This window comes from Neopelma chrysocephalum, unplaced genomic scaffold, assembly GCF_003984885.1.
Source record: "Neopelma chrysocephalum unplaced genomic scaffold, ASM398488v2 Primary Assembly neopelma1_97, whole genome shotgun sequence".
In the NCBI taxonomy this organism is placed as follows: Eukaryota; Metazoa; Chordata; class Aves; order Passeriformes; family Pipridae; genus Neopelma; species Neopelma chrysocephalum.
This window is the reverse complement of record NW_020897760.1, coordinates 6,351,862-6,368,223: the sequence shown is the minus strand read 5'-3', so window position 1 is coordinate 6,368,223 and position 16,362 is coordinate 6,351,862. Positions and strand designations below refer to the sequence as shown.

Below are 16,362 nucleotides of genomic sequence, written 5' to 3'. Positions count from 1 at the left end.
CTCAGGAGCTGTTTAGCAGCGGGGCGCTGCAGGATCCGGGTCCGATTGTTCTTTTCACACCTGAGCGAAAGTGTTTCTGCCACACTTTGAAGGCATAAGTTGTCTGGAGAGCCCAAGTGCATTTGGCACTTGGTAAGGCACAGGTGAGCTCCTGAGATTTTTTTTTCCTAGTCACTATGGGGGCAGACCATGAGTGCAAACGAAAGGCGTGTTTTTATCGCCTGAAAAGCTTTGTTACGGCATCTTGGTGTTAGACGCGATCAAGCTAAGTTTCGTCGCTTGTTACTGTTGTGTCTTCGGAATGGGAGAGAGGCTGCTTTACTTGGGAGGACATTAGAGTGCTAAAGAAGAGGGGCCGGGCGGAGCCGAAGGGAGCTGAAGCAGGATCGGAGGTCGCGGAGCGGGACCGGGGGCAGCCGAGCAGCCCCAGCAAGATAAACGCGGTGCCAACGATTCGGCAGTACTTGTCCAAGATAATCAAGGACAGCTTCGGCATGAATGTGCTACTGATGGACCGAGAAACGATCTTATGAACGCTGTGACTGATTTCCACCTTAAGAAGCTTCCTGCTTCTCGTCCGAGCTGTGCTACGGGACTGTGCAGCCCGCTTGCGGCTGTGTTCCCGGCGCCGGGCTGTGCAGCTGTGCCGGGTCCGCCCGCTCCAAGTGTTTGTAAAGTGGCACCGGGTCCAGACTCGGCGCTGCCGAGTCCATCTGTGCCCGCGCGGCTCCGGCAGCACCGGCCGTGGCCCTGGGTGCCGGCGGACTGATACCAGCTGCGGTCCCAGGGGCCGGCTCCGGGCGGAGCGGCCCCGGCCCGAGCGGCCCCGGCCCCGACCCCGGCCACGGCGCGAGGGGCGACGGGGCCGGCGACATCGGCAGCAGCTCCGTGCGCGGCTGCGGTGCCGTGCGTGGCCCTGGCCGGCGCACTGCCGCGGGCTGCAGAGCCAGGGGCCGGCGGGATCGCTGCGGCAACCCCGGCTCCGAGCGGCGCACCCACGTATGCACCGGCGGCAACTCCGTGTGCAGAGGCAACTCCGTGCCCGGCGCCGCAGCGCTGTGCCCTGTGCGGCGCTGGCTAGGGGTGGCGCGGCCGCGGCCCCGAGGGCCAGCGCAGCGGACGGCGGGGGGGTCTGTTTCCCCCGCGCGGCTGACAGCCATGGTCCCGAGCGGAATGAGGGGCGGCGGGCTGGCAGCGGCGGCCGCAGAGTTAGGCGGTGCAGTGGGGGGACTGTTTGTCTTCTCCCCTTGTTTTACACCACCACCTTCTCCCCCTCCCTCCCTCCCCAGAACGTGTCCATCTGCAGCTGTTCCTCTCCTCCTATGTATCATTCTTTTTCTGCAAACCACATAGCTAAAGTTGCGACATGAGGAGAGCAAAGGCAATTTAACTCCTCTTCTTGATTTTTCTCCGAATGAACCCAACCTCTATTCCCCCTCCTCCCCCTCCCTCCCTCCCTCTCCACGGGAGACGCAGGGGGGGCAAAGAGCGGGAAAAGGTGAAGAAGGGAAGACAAAAGGGGGTAGTCCTGCCCCCTGCAGAAGTCGCCTAGAGATCCTGGTTCTTTTTGGAAAGGTGTACGTACCCTGAGTGGAAAATGGAATTTTTGTGATAAAATAAGGGTATCCTTGTTCTATGAAACAGTTTGAAACTTCCCAGGATGGTATCCTGGCCTTTCCTGTTGTACTTGTCTTTTGCATGGAAAGTTGTACAAGATTTCTAATTTAGTGTTACCAAATGTGGCGTACATTCCCCTCACGAGTAATGAGACTGATAAGAAGTACACAGCTAATAAATACTTAAAATGTGTGTGTGAGTGACGGATGACTGAGGTGGCCACCTATGTATGCTGGGAAAAAGACTGTGTGAGAGAGAGAAACTGTGTGGAAATGCAGACTTACAAATACTTTTGGTAAGTGTCAAGATTATAAAAAAAAAAAAAAAAAAAAAGGGGTGTGTAACATGATTCTGTTGAATCATAGAGAGTACTTATTCTGGATGGTATATGAACTCTTCAAAATCCCACTATAAGTAATTCCACTCTTATGGAACCTGGTGAGGTTTTGGTTAGGTTCATCAAGAGGATTCTCCTCAATCTCTGGAACTTCGAGCTGTAACTCTTGCTTTTCAGTTATTTCCTACTCAGCCTTTAAATGTGATTACTAATTTTACATATGTTGTTAATTTGTAATAGCAACTTAGAACTCCTTTGTAGAAATTAGAATCTGGCCAGGAATCCTTGCACAGCCAATAGGAGGGGCCTTGTACTTCTGGAAGATTGGTGATTGTGGTGCTGATGCTGCCTTGTTTAGTGTCGTTCCTGCAAAAGGGCCCTGCAGGATATGATACGGGCAGTCTTTGCTCCACAACTACAGAAAAGGGGGATTTGTGGGGGGAAGCCCCACAATTAGAGTTTGAGGTAGTGCAAAAGTTAGGCCGTGTTCCGTGGGAGCAGTGGAGCTGGTTAGATGGTTTCCATGGACACGGCCTTGGGTTGCAGGGAGTACAAGGTTAAGACGGTTTGATAATCTGCAGGTGCTGGATTCCTGGATGTTGTAGGAATATGTTTGTGTTGTGTGTGAAGTTAGTTAGCTCAATAAAAGGCTGCCTGCCACGCTGAGCAGGCAGACATCTCTCGTCTCACCATCCTCGTGTGTCTTGTGTGTCCTTCTTTTCCCCTCGGACCAAGACCTCACGACAGGTACCCCACGACAGAAGGCTTTTTGGGGGCTTGTCTCATAAATAGTACAGTCTAGCTGTCTGCAAGTTCAGCTTTACATTTTTTTTTTTTTGTAATAGCAGAAGAAATATATATACCTGAGAAAGCCCCAAAAGTGCTATCTCCAAATGCATATGTGATTCTTTAGACAGCTGACAAAGAAGGATGCAGTGATGCAAACAAAGTGGTATGTGACAAGCACACCATGTTTCACCTATTTCTTTTAAGCCATTAATACCTAAAGTGTTAACTTCTGCTGGAAAGGCAATTTGTTCAGTCTGCAGGAGCTGGGAAAGCAATGGTTTCTGTCAGGTCTGACAGTGAGGACCAGACTGTCTCCAAAATCAGCAAATCTCTGAAGTATAAAGTACTACAAGTTATTTACCTCCATGGCAAATGGGGACTTCTGTATCACAACCTTTGCTAGATTTGGAAGTTACCGAGTCTGTAGATCTCACTGGAAGAGTAACCTCTGTGAGAAGCAAATTCTCAGAAATCCCAGTTCCTGCATTCCTCTTCTGTTTTTTCACCTTTTGGTATGTTGGGCTTAGATGAGCAAAGCAAATCCCAAGCTATATTTTTAGTGGACTATGATTGTTTCAGCCTTGTATTGGAAAAAACACACAGGCTACTGTGTGAGTCTGCACATGGGTACTGGATTTGACGCCCCACGAGATACTGTTCCAAATAACTCAAAGTATTTGAGCTAAAGAGATGCCATTTGGATTTTCTTCTTACTGTAATGGCTGTTGTCATGTAGAAACTAAACAAAACTCATCTGTATTTCTTATGTATTCACAGCTTCCCACTGTGTTGGACAGAAACTCGCCAGGTGCTGACCTGAGGGCCTGGGGGAGGGTGCTGTCTAATGTCTCCCACGCGGTGCAAAAGGTAAGCGGTCTAATAATAGATGGCTTTTCTGCATAGCACATAGTCCTTGTTTTCCTTTGTTCTTTTTATGTTCCAGTTACCTGCTTTACTAGAAGGAAAAGAGATTTGTTTGGAAGAGCTGATTCCTTAAAAAATCATTCTTTTATTACAGAATAAATGTAGACATAAGCATTGACAATTATGAAGTGTATTCTTTTCATCAGAAAAGATATGAAAGAACAAGAACTGAATATGATGCCAGTGACCAGGACAGAGGAGATAAAAGGATGTGGTTCTGACTGCATTTGTGCTTTACCGTCTGGGCACAACTGAGACCTCAGCACATAGTTAACCTCCTTTGAGGGTTGCAATTAACAAAGTCTTGTCTTACTGCAGCTGGCCAGGAAGCCAAGTGTTCAGGACCTTTTGATGGTCCTGCAACCATTGCTACAAGCCGGAAGGCCAGAATCCTTAGGCCAGTTGATGAGTTCCCTGTCGGATCTTTTCTGTGGCTACCCAGAAGGAGGTGGATCCAGAGTGCTTTCCTTCAACTGGTATGAGGATAACAACTACAAAGCTTTCCTGGGGATTGACTCATCAAGGAAGAAATCCAGTTATCTTTATGATAATACAACCAGTAAGTTTTTCCACCATACCATTAAGAGACTGTAGTCAGGTGCAACTTTTGTTAGAGTACCACTGTTCCTTTTATAAAATAACATTTTTAAGCAGTTGATTCAGGAAATTAGAGACAGGTGAAATGATTTTACTTCATGCTTACTTCATAGCTGGAAGGAGAGAAGCCCAGAAATATGCATTTGCTTTTAATATGGAGGCATAAATATAGTCATCATCATAATTAAAGACAGTCCCTCTACTTTATCTTCTATTATATGCTACTGATACAACTAAGAAAAAGATGCCTCTGAAGAAGATTCAGGAAAAGATAGTGCTGCATTCTGGAACTACTTTCAAAATATTTTTTCTAAATTCTGGTTTTTTCTTTTAACTTGTTTGATGGCCTGGAGCACAGGAATTTAAAAATCTTTTTAAATAATACTCTATTTGATACAGGGTGGCTGTTCTCTTCCTGCATAAAAGTACATATATTTTGTAGCAATAATGTTCTACAGCATGATTACATTTTACATAGAAAATATTTCAGCTTTGATTTCCTCACTTCTTGCTATGGTGATAAGAGAGAATGCAAAGAGGAACCAATTTTTTTACCTTTTGTTATTTTATCTTTTTACTATGTCCTTTTCCATTTGCCATTTAGTTTTTCTCTACACTGAGCTCACCAGCAATTTTTTCTGTGCTACCATCCCTGTTATAGCTGGTAGTATATTTCTGTGTCCCTTCTGCTGTGATACATATGTTGCACAGTTATAAAGTACAGATGAGCACTTTGCTTGTAGAGAGACTCCTACCTTTCACTGTTTGTGTTGATACTTGGCTCTACTTATGTCTGAACCTTCAAAAGACCTGTAAACGCCCGGTACTTCATTTCTTCACCAAGGAACAAAATAATTGCATGTTATCCAAGTAAACTAATTACTTCATAGTGCAGGAGTAAGATAAAAATATTTACATTAAAATGTTTAATTCTAATATATTGTAGGATCCAATTCTGAACTGTTCCAGAGTTCAACATCCAAGCCTACTGGATCCACTTTGTATCAGTATCAACTACAATACAAAGGAGCTAAGTCATTAGAAGTCAAGCAATTAAAGCTCCAAATAGCTCAGTGAGTTTAGAGCTATCTGATTTCCTTCCATTTGAAATACCATATAAATGACAGCAACTTTCAAATGGTTATTTATGTTTGCTCTTCCAATTTCCATAGTGTGTACTTTAGAACTCCACCATCTACTCAATAGTCTTTTCTATCCATTCGGATGTTGTACTTCTACATTGCAGAATGTGCTTTAACCCATTCAGATTCAAAATGCTTTAAACTGTCTATATTGCCAATGAAAAGCCTGGCAGGATGTTATATATAGTAGGATTTGAGTAAGGTTCCATAATGACTGTGTTTCTTTCTGTCTTTAGCACCCTTTTGTAATGCATTGATGCAGAACTTGGAATCAAACCCTTTAACCAAAATAGCCTGGAGTGCTGTGAAGCCCCTGCTGATGGGAAAAATTCTCTTTGCTCCTGATTCACCTTCTGTACGGCAAATCCTAAAAAATGTAAGAAGTTTTGAAATGCAAAAGTGTGTATTTCTAAAAAATTGCATCCTAAAGCACCTTTTGAAAAACAGTAACCCAGCTACCTCAGTCTAATCAGATTTTCTTTTCAGAACTCCTTTTTTTCTGATGGCAATCAGAGGAAGGACAGTTACTCTTTGTTTAAAAAACAGAAGACAGATCTTCACTGATTCGTCCCATCTTGGTCCACACTACATGCTTTTTCCAGCTCACTCAAGCCTTTTGTTGGCATGATTCCATACTTACAGTACTAAAAATAGTAATATTTATATTTATTTTACAGAGGTAGGAAAATGAACAGCTCTGTGCCAGTAAATATTTAAATGGGGCAGCTGTGAGGCTTGGACAGACTCATTGAGACCTAACACTGAGAGACTGCAAACCAATAACAACATCATGGTTTAGTATTATATCTGTTGAAATGATAAATAATTTTCACTTAATGAAAATAGGATGGAGCCTGGACTCTTCAGTGAAATGCTTGAAGTTGGGTGAAATGAGTCTGAGCAGTTAAATCAAGGTCACATGTGATGTAGGTTTTGGCCACCTCATAACCAGCAATTCACTTACTCTCATCTATACAAGGCACAGAACTGCTGCTTATAGTTCACACAGGAGAACATCAGATTTACAGCAGCCCAACATTTCAACTCTTAACTAGTATCTTGACTATGGGAGTACCTGTCTTCTCCAGTTGCCTCCCATTCATTCATCTACCCACATCACCTTTCTTTTTAGTTCTTAATGGAGACAAATAATCCAGGGGAAAAATAAAGGAATAAATAATTCTACCTAAAATCTGAGTATTTAAAGGATTTAAAGTTAACCAGTATTAATGTGCACTTGTTTTTTCCATTACATATACAACATAATTTTATCCTAAGTGACTTTGATTCTGATTGGATTTTACAGATTGTTTTTCTGAGGATTATTAACATTTCTGCTATTTTAACACGTTTGTTTAGTTTTGAAGGTAAAAACTACAGCATTTGTAAATTGTGGGTTTCCCATAATTTGCTGTCACTGAATCCTGGATGGATCATAAATTCTGTTTGTTTATCTCCTTAGACTTCTAACACTCTTTACTGCTGTTTTTTTCATCAGGCAAACACCACTTTTGAGGAACTGGAACGCATCAGACTGTTGACCAAAGCTTGGGAAGAAATAGGACCTCAGCTGTGGTACTTCTTTCAAAACAGCCTGCAAATGAACATGATCCGTGTATGTTATAACTTAGCAGGGATCCTCAGTAAGAGCAGCCTTTCACCATCCTTTATTTTTACTGGTGGAAAAGACAATTAATTAGAAAGGTTTGGCTGGAAGCACAGCCTTTGCAGCAAGGAATCTGTGGCCTTCAAAGCTGTAGACTTGGTTACTGAGCTTGGTTTGAAGGCAAGTCATAGATGCATTAGAGCATCTCTGTGACCAAACCTCAGATTTGAGCAGTCAAGAATCTGGCTAATGACTTCTTACTGAAGGCAGCAACCGCTGCTTCCCTGCCTCTCCAAAATGTTCTTCAAGAACAGACTTTATTTTCTTGGATTCTGTACAGGCAAAGAAGGCAGTAGGACCATACTTTTGCTGGGCCAACAGTTTACTACTTTGGGAAATTGCTAATTTCCTCATCTCTTAGATTTGACTTTGATCAGCTGCGATTACTATCTGTAGTTAAAGTTTATAAAGCAGCTCATACTAGAAAAAACAATTGTTTTCCCTCATTTTTCTGTATTGAATTAGACATTTATAACATATCCTCTTGCTTACAAGGAAGCAATGCAATAGTCGAGGGTAAATTTCTTTTCATCCATTCTTCAGATCTCACATCCAGTTATGCATTTGTAAAATTAAGTTCTTAGCATACCCTTTCACACTTGTTTCTGTCTCGAAAGAGCTGTGGAAATGGAAACCTTTCTAGCTAAACAGGGCTAGAAAGGCAATCACTGTAGTGAAGCTGTCCTGGTCTGTTTCTTCAGGACTCTCTGAAGCACCCTACAGTGAGGGACTTCTTGAACAGCCAGATGGGTGCTGAAGGCTTAACTGCTGAACACATAATCAACTTTCTCCACAATGGATCTCCAAGGAGCCGGGAGAAGGGAATGGCAGACTTTGACTGGCGGAACATCTTCAGTGCTGCAGACCAAGTTCTGCGTTTGCTCAGTCAGTATTTGGAGGTAAGGTCAGCCCCACTCCCACTGGGAATACTTGTAGAGGATATCTTAAACCTGGTTAGGCAGTACTGGGGTCTGTGGTAACAGACAAGAATGTTGAAATCATAAGACATCTTCATTTGTTTCAAATTTGATCTCATTATTAAAAGCATGTGTTTTAAGTAATACAGTGGTACAAGAACATGAACACTTATTATTATGAAAAGTTCAATTTGACGATCTTTAATGCTATATTCAAAATGTTGCTTGAATGTCTGAACACACTTCAATGCTGAGATGCAGAAGGTGAATGTAAAACCTCAAGCAAGTATTGTTTTGTAAGTACTAATAATCAACAGGCCACTAATTTCAGCAAGATCAGGACCAGAGAAACTAATAGTTCTTTGGTAAGTCACCCTTCAGGTTTTTAAGCACCAGACCAAAATTCCATTGAAGTCAATGAGGGAGTATCCGCTTGTTTTGTAGCCACTTCTGACAAGATGTCTGTCTCTCTTTCCTGGAATCTGTACCCATCTACTCTAACATGTTTTCAGTGATGCCCTCTGAGGATTTTTGAGAGCCGCAGTGCAGGAAGTGAGTGAAGTTTAATTACGTAAATAAAAAATGCTAAAGATGTAGATTAAAATATCAAGGCATTGTGAAGATACTTTGAATGAGAGGTTACTCTGGTATGGGCAATCCAGCTTACTGATGAGTTCATCAAGCTATGTCCAATGTGAAAAAGGTTATATTTTTTTAGAGGGCTTAATACTTGGGAACTCAGCACTTACCATATGAGACTCAGGGTCTTTGTAGAGATCAATTACATCTTACAAGCATCTCTGAAAGAAAAGTAAATATTTAGTTATTATTTAATGAATAAATAAGCTGAACTTAAGCTCACAGCGAAGATTGGTACTAGTTATAGACAGCAGGACTAAACCTAACTTCAATCTGGTTCAGGCTAAAAGACCATTCATCCCTTGCAAGAAGGCAGGACTGTGAGTGTATCTGCCTTCCTACAGCTATTGCAAGAGGGAACAATAAAGGTTTTGCACAAAGCTCTGCTGATTCTTTTGGTGATGTTTTTGCATCACGTTAGCAGAATTATTTCTTACTCAAACCGAGTGAAATATATTGCTCGCAGCAGGTCAGTGCTGGAACATCCACAATATCAGGGCAGTTACTGTACCTGGTAATAGATCTTTGTGTCCTAGCATTCTTTATAATGAGCTTATTCTTTTAAGTCTGCTGTTTACACTGAGTTGTTAGCATTTGAGAATGTTTTCCCACCATACCAAACACAATGGGAACAAATAGCTCCCTTTCAGGGACAACCTACTCCTTACTATAGTATGCAATGAGGAGAGGTGTGCTGCCAGCAACTATCTTTGGAGACTCCAAATCTCTGGTGCAAGCTGTGGTGCAGCTGAAAATACTCTTGTAGTAACTTCAAAGACTACAGCAAAAGCTTGAAAAAGGATAATGTTTTGTTTCAAATGGACCGCTAAAGAGTTCTCCTGGCCAGATTTATTTTATAGCTGAGTTAATTTTATCTCCTGGATGAGGACTGTGGAAATGGTTCCTGATACCGGGACCTCGGCAGTGCTGCAGCTTCAGCCTTTCCAATTCAGATATTTGCCTTTTTGAGGGAATCTTCAAAATAGTCCAAGTGGCAGAGTTCATGTGTCCATGTCTGGATGATTACAGTGGCTTAAATATATTTTTAAAAATTATTTCAATCTATCTAATTCATTAATGTGGAGCATAATACTAGCTATACATTTTGTACAGGTATGTCTAAATTTGCCCTGTCATGCTTAAATTACAACAACAGCTCCTGCTTTTGTGGCCACCATTACTTGATTTCTTACTTATCAGGATGGAAATGTCTTGAGCTTGGAGGAAGCAATCCTTAAATATCAAAAATAAACTACTTTCAAAATTATTCCATCCACTCACACTGACCACAACAATGCTAAACCTGAGAAGTACAGGTTTTTGGTTTATTTTCCTTTTAGGAAGAATTATGTTTCTAAGCTTATATTGATAATGCTGGGTGTTTGGGATTTGTCATAAGAATTAGACTAAGAATGGGGAGGGAAAGTCAACTTTTAATAGTTTCACCATAAACTTTTAAAGCTGAAAATAGCAACTACTTCAGATGAACCTACCCCCCTTTTGTATTTTCAAGCACTCATGTTTGCTTTAATGTATACCTCTTACTAGTCTGTTCTCTTTGTAATTATTTGTAGTGCTTGACCTTGGATAAATTTGAAGGTTATCTTGATGAAACTCAACTGACTCATCAAGCCCTTTATCTACTGGAGGAAAACAAATTCTGGGCTGGTGTGGTTTTTCCAGACCTAGAACCTACAACCAGCAATCTCCCACCACATGTGACATACAAGATCCGGATGGACATAGATGCAGTGGAGAAAACAAACAAAATCAAAGACAGGTGAGTGATGGTTGCTTCTCAGTTCTTACCTGGCATAACATGAATGTGAGACATAAGGATATTAGAACCTGCATTAGATACATAAGTGAAATCCAACTGTTTTTGTTAATAGTTACTACGTAATGCAGTGCAGAATGATTTCCATGTGAAATTTCTTTTGAGGTACTGGGATCCTGGTCCAAGAGCTGATCCTGTGGATGATTTACGTTATATCTGGGGAGGTTTTGCATATCTCCAAGACATGATTGAACATGGGATTATAAAGACCCAGACCACTACTGAAGTGCCATTGGGAATTTATCTGCAGCAAATGCCATATCCATGTTTTGTGGATGATGTGTGAGTAAAAGCAGTTTGTCTTAATTCTGTTGAATGCTTGGATTGCTGGATGCTTTAAAACTCTCAAGCACCAGAATTAATCCTAGTCCTAAAGTATATATATACAAGAGCAATAACTGAGACATAACTTTATAAATTTGATTTTTTCCTTATCCTGTCATAATCCAAACTCCAGAAGCCACCTTTGCCAAGATTCCACCCCTAATCCCAATCCTGGCCTTTGTTGCATCCAGACAACATCCAATTTTTAGCAACTCTGAGCTTTTGACCTTTAAAGAATCAACTCCAGTTTGTTTTAGGGTAAATTCACTGAAAAATTATGATGCCGAATTCACAGAAAATGTTTTCAGCTTTTTCACCCCAAAATCTCACTGGGTAATTTCTTTTTCCTGTTTAAATTCTCTCACTCCTTTCTTCAATTTCTTTGTTAAGGACTGTCTTCTTGACCAGACTCTCCCTTTCCCTCTCTGTCTTCTTCTCCCTCTTCTTCTTTCCCCCTGTCTAGTCAATGATATGGACCTGTTGTTCTCCTTATCCACCTTTTCTTTTTCGCTGCTGGGACACTTACTGTAGTTGCTGTTTGGGTCCCTATCTCAGCTGCAGTGTCCTCAGATGCAGTTTGGGTCCCTGCCTCTACTGTGAGTCTGAGAGTACTGAACCCTGGCTCTGTGGGCACAGGCCAGGCCCTGGTACAGGGTGAGAAGCTGCTAGTTTTCACTGGGGTGACCAGGCACCTTTCCATCAGGTGATGCGTCACTTTGCTAGGTTTGGTTGCCTGTTCAGGTGTGAAGTCCCAAGGTATGGAAGTGATAACCACAGTAGGAACCACCTGCCCTGCCCTGCCAGGGCACATTTCATTATTCCCTCGTGCAGAATTTGCTTTCTCATACACCAAGACAACACGGGATTCCACAAACCCCATAATATGGTGGTAGTGTTAATTAGTAATAGAAATTAAACACCTCACATAAGGATGGAAAAGGACCCTGGGAGCCTGAATAATAAAACCATCCACATCAATCACAGCTAGGGAGGGGGAGATGTATTCCCTCATCTTCTTCACAAGGTAACTCTCCCAGCACAGCAAAAGGCCATCAATGCCAGGGCGAAACAACAGAGACATTTGTTGTGTTAACGTATTCCCAGACTCAGCAAAATAAAGAGATAAGCAGTGCAGCTGAAAAACTCTGTGTCCTGCACAGAACCTTGCTACTTAATAACTACTATAACTACAGCATGCTTATGTAAAACTGCTGCTGTCTCACCCCGTGCTGGGTGCAAAGAAGGACTGTGGTGAGTTGACCTTGACTGGATGCCAGGTGCCCACCAAGCTGCTCTATCACTCCCTTCCTTAAGCAAGGGAAGAAATGAAGATGGAAAACAACTTGTGGGTCACGATAAGGCTCTTTAGTAAAGAGCCTTGGTGTTCTTGGTGTTGATGCTGTGCCAGCACTGCTCAGCAGTAGCCAAAATGCTGATGTGTCATCAACACCTTTCTAGCTCCCAATGCAAAGCCCAGCACTGTGAGGGCTGCTATGGGGAAGATTAATTCCATCTCAGCTACATCCAATACCCTGAGTCATGGTTTGTATGAATCTCAGCCTTGCTGGCAACCTCGGGTGCTGTTAATGGTTAATTTGTTTAATTCTTTTGCCAGTGAATTTTAGGAGCATAAAAAGACAGTGATACTCCTACATTGTTAACATTAGCATATGTCTTAAAATATTCTTTGTAGATAATAGTAAAAGCATTATGGGAATTCACTGTGAAGAGAGCTGTATTTTCATGAATGACCACATATTTTGTAGCCATCAATAACCCTCAGAACTTCCTTGTAAAATAGGAATAACATTTATCTGTCTCATGGGAATGCAGCAACCATTAGTTCATTAATATTTAGGATGGTGGAGAAGTTCACTAGTGACGTGTTACTGATGTTTAGGCTGAGAATTTTCAGTTCCATATTTAATGAATGCATTCTTCCCCACTCCTTTTGCTTTTCATTTCAATATTTCTCTGTTTTACCTAAATTTAATTTATTTCTTCCTTCTTGCTTTGGTAGCTTCATGATCACCCTGAACCGCGCCTTCCCCATCTTCATGGTGCTAGCTTGGATATATTCAGTGTCCATGATTGTAAAGAGTATAGTGCTGGAGAAGGAAATGCGTCTGAAAGAGGCGATGAAGAACAGGGGTGTAACTAATGGGGTGATTTGGTGCACTTGGTTCCTAGACAGCTTTCTCATGATGACTGGGAGCACATTCCTCCTCACAGTACTGATTATGGTAAGGATTGGTACTCTCAAACTCACTGTTGTGTTTGCACTGCTGATACCAGTTTGCTGTTGAGAAAGAAGAGTAACCATTGATAGGGAAATGTGAATAATGATGGCCTGTTCAGATCAGGGCACGTAGCTGGCACATTCTTCTAAGTAGACCTCATAACGGCATCAGCACTTGCCAGAGACAGAACCATAAATTCACTAGTAAAGATTAATTGTGAGATCCCTCATAGAACAATCCATCAGGCTGATTTCTCTGTATATTATATTTTCTACAGGCAGGTGCACATCTCCCAATAAATAATAATCGTTGCTTTAAATCAAAGAGATAGTAATTTGAAGAATTTTAATCTTGTAACTTACTATATATGATTCATGCATAATATCCATAATTGTGCCACTATTTCAGTGGAAAAAGAGACTGCAAGAACACAACTTTGAGGAAAACCTAAAAAAAACCAACCCACCTTTTGCTTTGGTGGCTCAGGATTACTGTAATTTTGTAAATTTTCAGGACAGTTTGGATGTTGTCTCTGAGGACTATCTCTTATCTCAATTACCCGAGAATCAAGCTCTATATTTAGAGCTTGCTGCTATATTTGATTATATAAATCTGTAGCATTTTGATAAGGAAGAATGCCCTTGCATCTTTTCTGATGGGGGGAACTGATACTGGTATAAATGCACAATTAGGGTTCACTGTGCTTTGTCTAATCAACATTCCCTTGTGTGTTGTTCTATTTCTTGGTGGTTCCGTTACAACTTGGGTGTATGGAGAGATTAATTTATTTGCTACGCTGGTTTAATTAAAAATCAGGAGGGAATTAATATCAGAGAGGAATGTGTAATTCACTTCCCTTCTGAGATTGCACTATGCCCATGTAAGGCACCTCTGTAAATACATCCTTATGAGACATCGCATCACTGTTGATAGAGAAGTCAGTCTGTGAGGCTCAGTGGGATGTTGCAACAATGTTAAGACCTATATAGCCTTAAAGACCTATTTGAGCCTTACGTAAGTTGACCTAAAAAATAGATCTCAACAAACACTGTTTTTTTAGGAGTAAAAAGATAATTGGCAGCAGTTCATGCTCTTCTTGAGAGGGAGCATTTAATCTACAAAAGCTCTAATGAAGAAAGATTGATAAAAGTTCACCCAGTGGGTCAGTTAGTACACAAGGATCTCTGAGAAACTGCACTTGGGTTCCTCAGCTGTGATACCCTTCTGGAGTTTGAATATCATTTAGGTGCAGAAGCTTTATAATTTCCTGTGATTTTGTTGTTGGCTTTTTAAAGATGTTTTGTCACACTTCCTTACATTGTCTTTTCTGCACGTAGAGCAAGTGGATTGAGGAGAGGATGAGAAGAGATCAATGAAACTTTATTATAAACTTTAATACTTTTATTTAAAATGTATGAGTTTCCAGGCAGGCACATCTTGCTTGGAATCATTTACTTATTAAGACAGGGACACAATGTCTATTTTCAATCAGTTATGATCTTAATTCAGTCATTGAATAGGAATATAAATTCCACAACCTATTGTACTAACCTGAAGTCACAATCCAGGAACAGGGATAAAGTTAGATGAAGGATTTGTGATTATAATGACTTCCATGGTTGAAACTACTACCTTGGAGAGTTAGAAGTCATATTAGGTAAGAAAGGCTGGCTTATTACTCATTACATGTTACACGTCAATGACAATTCTGACCTTTTCTGCCAGTTCAGAAAGCAGCAATACTTCTAAATTTTTCTGTTTTCCTTTTGCTTACAGCGTGGACAAGTACTACATTATAGCAATCCACTTCTCTTCTTTCTGTTCCTACTGACATTCACCACAGCCACCATAATGCAGTGTTTCTTGTTCAGCACCTTCTTCTCCAAAGCAAATCTGGCAGCTGCCTGCAGTGGAGTCATCTACTTCACCTTGTACCTGCCCCACATCATCTGCTTTGTCTGGCAAGACCGTGTGACTGTCAATCTGAAGATCCTAGCAGTAAGCCTTTCACTGGTTCTATGTTGTCTCTGCTCCCCTTCTCACGGTGCATATGTGAATTACAAAGTATTGCACACCTCTTCCTCTCTGCTTTTGTGACTTGGAGAGGGAGACTTCTAAATCTCTCTCAAATAATTAAGGATTGTAAGTTCATAAGCCTTTAGCAGGCCTAGTGCAAGAGATATCTTCATGGTTTTCAGAAAATTCAATAAAATTTTATTTTACTTTTTGAATGCTAGGAAATTAACATACTGTTTAAATTGTTTTGAACACTCCTTAGAAGTCAAAGCAAATTTAACTTCTGGTATGTTTAGTAAATATGAAGGCAATTCACAAAATGGGAAGAGTTATCTTTCTCATGTGCTATAACCTAGTTAACACCAAAATATCTAAGGATGAGAAGAGCTCAGGTACACATTCTTTCTTTACCTGACCATAGAGTTAGGATTTGAACCCAAGTGCCAAAGCTCTGAGAAATACTTTTCATCTAAGCAGTTGTAGACATTCTCCACACAGTGCTTCCTTGTTGGTTCTCTTCCATTTTAGCTAAGATACATAACAAGTCAGAGGAGCTGGAAACTTCTTGAAGTTTTTTGAAATGGAACTGTGATCTTACAAAATTATTCAGACTGATTTTTTGTTGCTCAATGAAACAGGAAGGGTGTTTGAGGCCAGTCTCCCCATCTTTACTGAGCATTCTAACAGCAGAGGTAGAAGAACTGCCTTCTCCCCTTGCACTAGGAAATCTATAGAAAAAGGAAGAAAGAAAACAGAACACTTTGAAAGCTATGCCTAAGTGTAAATATGGCTATTAATCAGCTTTCTTAACAGATGTACTATACAGATGTGGTATATACCTTTTTTAGTTCTACCAATTATGGCAATAAAGTGCAAAACTTGATCTTGTCGTTAAGTCTGGAAATGAGTAAGGTTGGTCTATGACAGACTCTGATTTAGGAAGAAACGCTAACAGTAGCACACAGTCTACGCATAAAAACAACTCTCTCTTCGCCTTAAAGTGAAAGAGGAGGCATCCATGTAAGAAAGGATGTTTGCTGGCCAGAAGCCATGAATATTTCTATTTGTTCCTCTACTTTTGTCTTACCTTTGTTGATCAGAGGTTAATCAGCTGAAGAAGAACTGATTACCAGGGATGATAAAGGCAGGGTGTACATGTGTAGGGGGCCTGAAGTAAAATGTTAAAGTTTTAAGGACAACGAATGTATTGCTGAAAACCAAAGATTCTTTACATAGCACACTATGAAAATGCCTCACTGAGAGTTGCTATTGGGATCCCTCATTTTCCTAAGGTCTGGCATTCCTGGCTGAACTACA

The 16,362-nt window shown here is 41.2% G+C and overlaps 1 protein-coding gene across 4 annotated transcripts in view; it reads left to right on the top strand.

Moving 5' to 3' along the window:
- The window catches only part of ABCA4 (ATP binding cassette subfamily A member 4), a 76,433-nt gene that overhangs the window by 21,948 nt on the left and 38,123 nt on the right, over positions 1 to 16,362 (top strand). For 3 of the 4 annotated variants that reach the window (XM_027694271.1, XM_027694273.1, XM_027694272.1), the window contains 9 exons: positions 3,521 to 3,610; positions 3,986 to 4,226; positions 5,643 to 5,782; positions 6,905 to 7,021; positions 7,774 to 7,971; positions 10,203 to 10,408; positions 10,571 to 10,747; positions 12,810 to 13,032; positions 14,806 to 15,027. In XM_027694271.1, the coding sequence (XP_027550072.1) occupies positions 3,521 to 3,610; positions 3,986 to 4,226; positions 5,643 to 5,782; positions 6,905 to 7,021; positions 7,774 to 7,971; positions 10,203 to 10,408; positions 10,571 to 10,747; positions 12,810 to 13,032; positions 14,806 to 15,027 (1,614 nt within the window). Of the gene's footprint in view, positions 1 to 3,520; positions 3,611 to 3,985; positions 4,227 to 5,642; positions 5,783 to 6,904; positions 7,022 to 7,773; positions 7,972 to 10,202; positions 10,409 to 10,570; positions 10,748 to 12,809; positions 13,033 to 14,805; positions 15,028 to 16,362 lie in introns of those variants that run through there. The other variant, XM_027694274.1, reaches the window with a different exon arrangement.